The sequence below is a fragment of the Atta colombica genome, unplaced genomic scaffold (genome assembly GCF_001594045.1).
Source record: "Atta colombica isolate Treedump-2 unplaced genomic scaffold, Acol1.0 scaffold126, whole genome shotgun sequence".
NCBI lineage: Eukaryota > Metazoa > Arthropoda > Insecta > Hymenoptera > Formicidae > Atta > Atta colombica.
The window spans coordinates 4,932,690-4,934,087 of NW_017259213.1; the positions used below are offsets into that span (position 1 = coordinate 4,932,690).

General features: G+C 32.5%; 1 protein-coding gene across 1 annotated transcript in view; it reads left to right on the forward strand.

Moving 5' to 3' along the window:
- Window positions 1–1,398, forward strand: part of LOC108694930 (patched domain-containing protein 3-like) — a 13,348-nt gene that overhangs the window by 9,831 nt on the left and 2,119 nt on the right. Inside the window, exons 3-4 of the mRNA XM_018204624.1 lie at window positions 74–286; window positions 601–1,178. Coding sequence (XP_018060113.1) covers window positions 74–286; window positions 601–1,178 — 791 coding nt within the window. The remainder of the gene's footprint in view (window positions 1–73; window positions 287–600; window positions 1,179–1,398) is intronic.

Sequence of the window (1,398 nt, forward strand, 5' to 3'; positions counted from 1 at the left end):
GTAACTTTTTTTATATAAAAGTATATAATATTTTCAATGAATTTATATAATATATAAAATATTTGTATTGTAGATATTTTACATGGTTCCAAGAAGATGATAAATGGGAAACCATGAATAAAACTGAATTTCCCGAGGAATATCTACCTGTTATAAATAATACGATGGCGAAAGAACCTTGTATTCATAAATCGCTCTTAAAGATATGGCATAAAGACGGTAGAAATATTGATAAATTAACAAAAACCAGAATATTGGATGATGTTACTGCGACTCTGCAAAATACGTGAGTTATTGGAATTATACACAGCAAAATCAATGAATTGTTCAAATAAAATATAAAATACAAAGCGTATTATAAATATAATTACAGCGTATTATAAATTGTAAAAAGACACAGTTTTTATTTTTAAATGTGTGAAATACGTTTATTTTTCGAGAAGTTAGTTTGGTACAGATATATTTCTATATTGATTTAATTATACTTACACTTATTTTATTCTTTTTTTAAATTTCGATGGAATACATGCGTGATCACAACACAATATGGTTTTATATTTCTTTTTGTATATATCTTTTTCCCTCTTAATTTATTCGCAGAAATACCAAGGACATATTATCTGATGTTGCGCCGTTACTAAGTGGTGTTGAATATGATCAAAACGGGAGAGTAAAGAGCGCGAATGCGACAATTCTATATTGGTTGCTGAAGAAGTCTAATCCGCAGTCACCGGAATGGGAGGTCGAATTTATCGAGAGAATATTGCATTCGAATCGTACCCTGCCGCCAGGTATGGAGATCTACGCGGTGACGCTACGTAGCTACCAAGACATGTTGCACGAAATAGTAAACAGTAATATAATCGTGTTATTCTGCGGCATGTCACTGATCACATTCTACGTAATTATGATGATTGGTCGGTGCAACGCGATGCAGCAACGAATATATTTATCCCTCATGGGTATCTCCGTGGTTGGCCAGGCTATCTTGTCGGCTTATGGGATATGCTACTATATGGGATATTTCTACGGTTCAGTGCATCCGATCTTGCCATTTTTGCTACTTGGTATCGGCGTCGACGATATGTTCATCATCATGCAAAATCTTGAAACTATGTCAGAGATGGACAAGTCCTTAGACATCCCCTCCCGTATAGCAAAGTCTATTCAAGTTTCAGGTATGATAAAATCTTGTTTATTGTCTTTGACGTCAAAGAGACTAATTTATGCTATGCTTCTCGTGTTCATAAATGCATTTTGGATTTATTTCAGAAATATATATATATTGAGAGATATGTAGACGAATTAAAAATAAGAATATACGATACGTGTGAAGACACTATATTAATAGAATCGTCGAAATAAATGCTTTTGAGACAATTTATATATATATATATA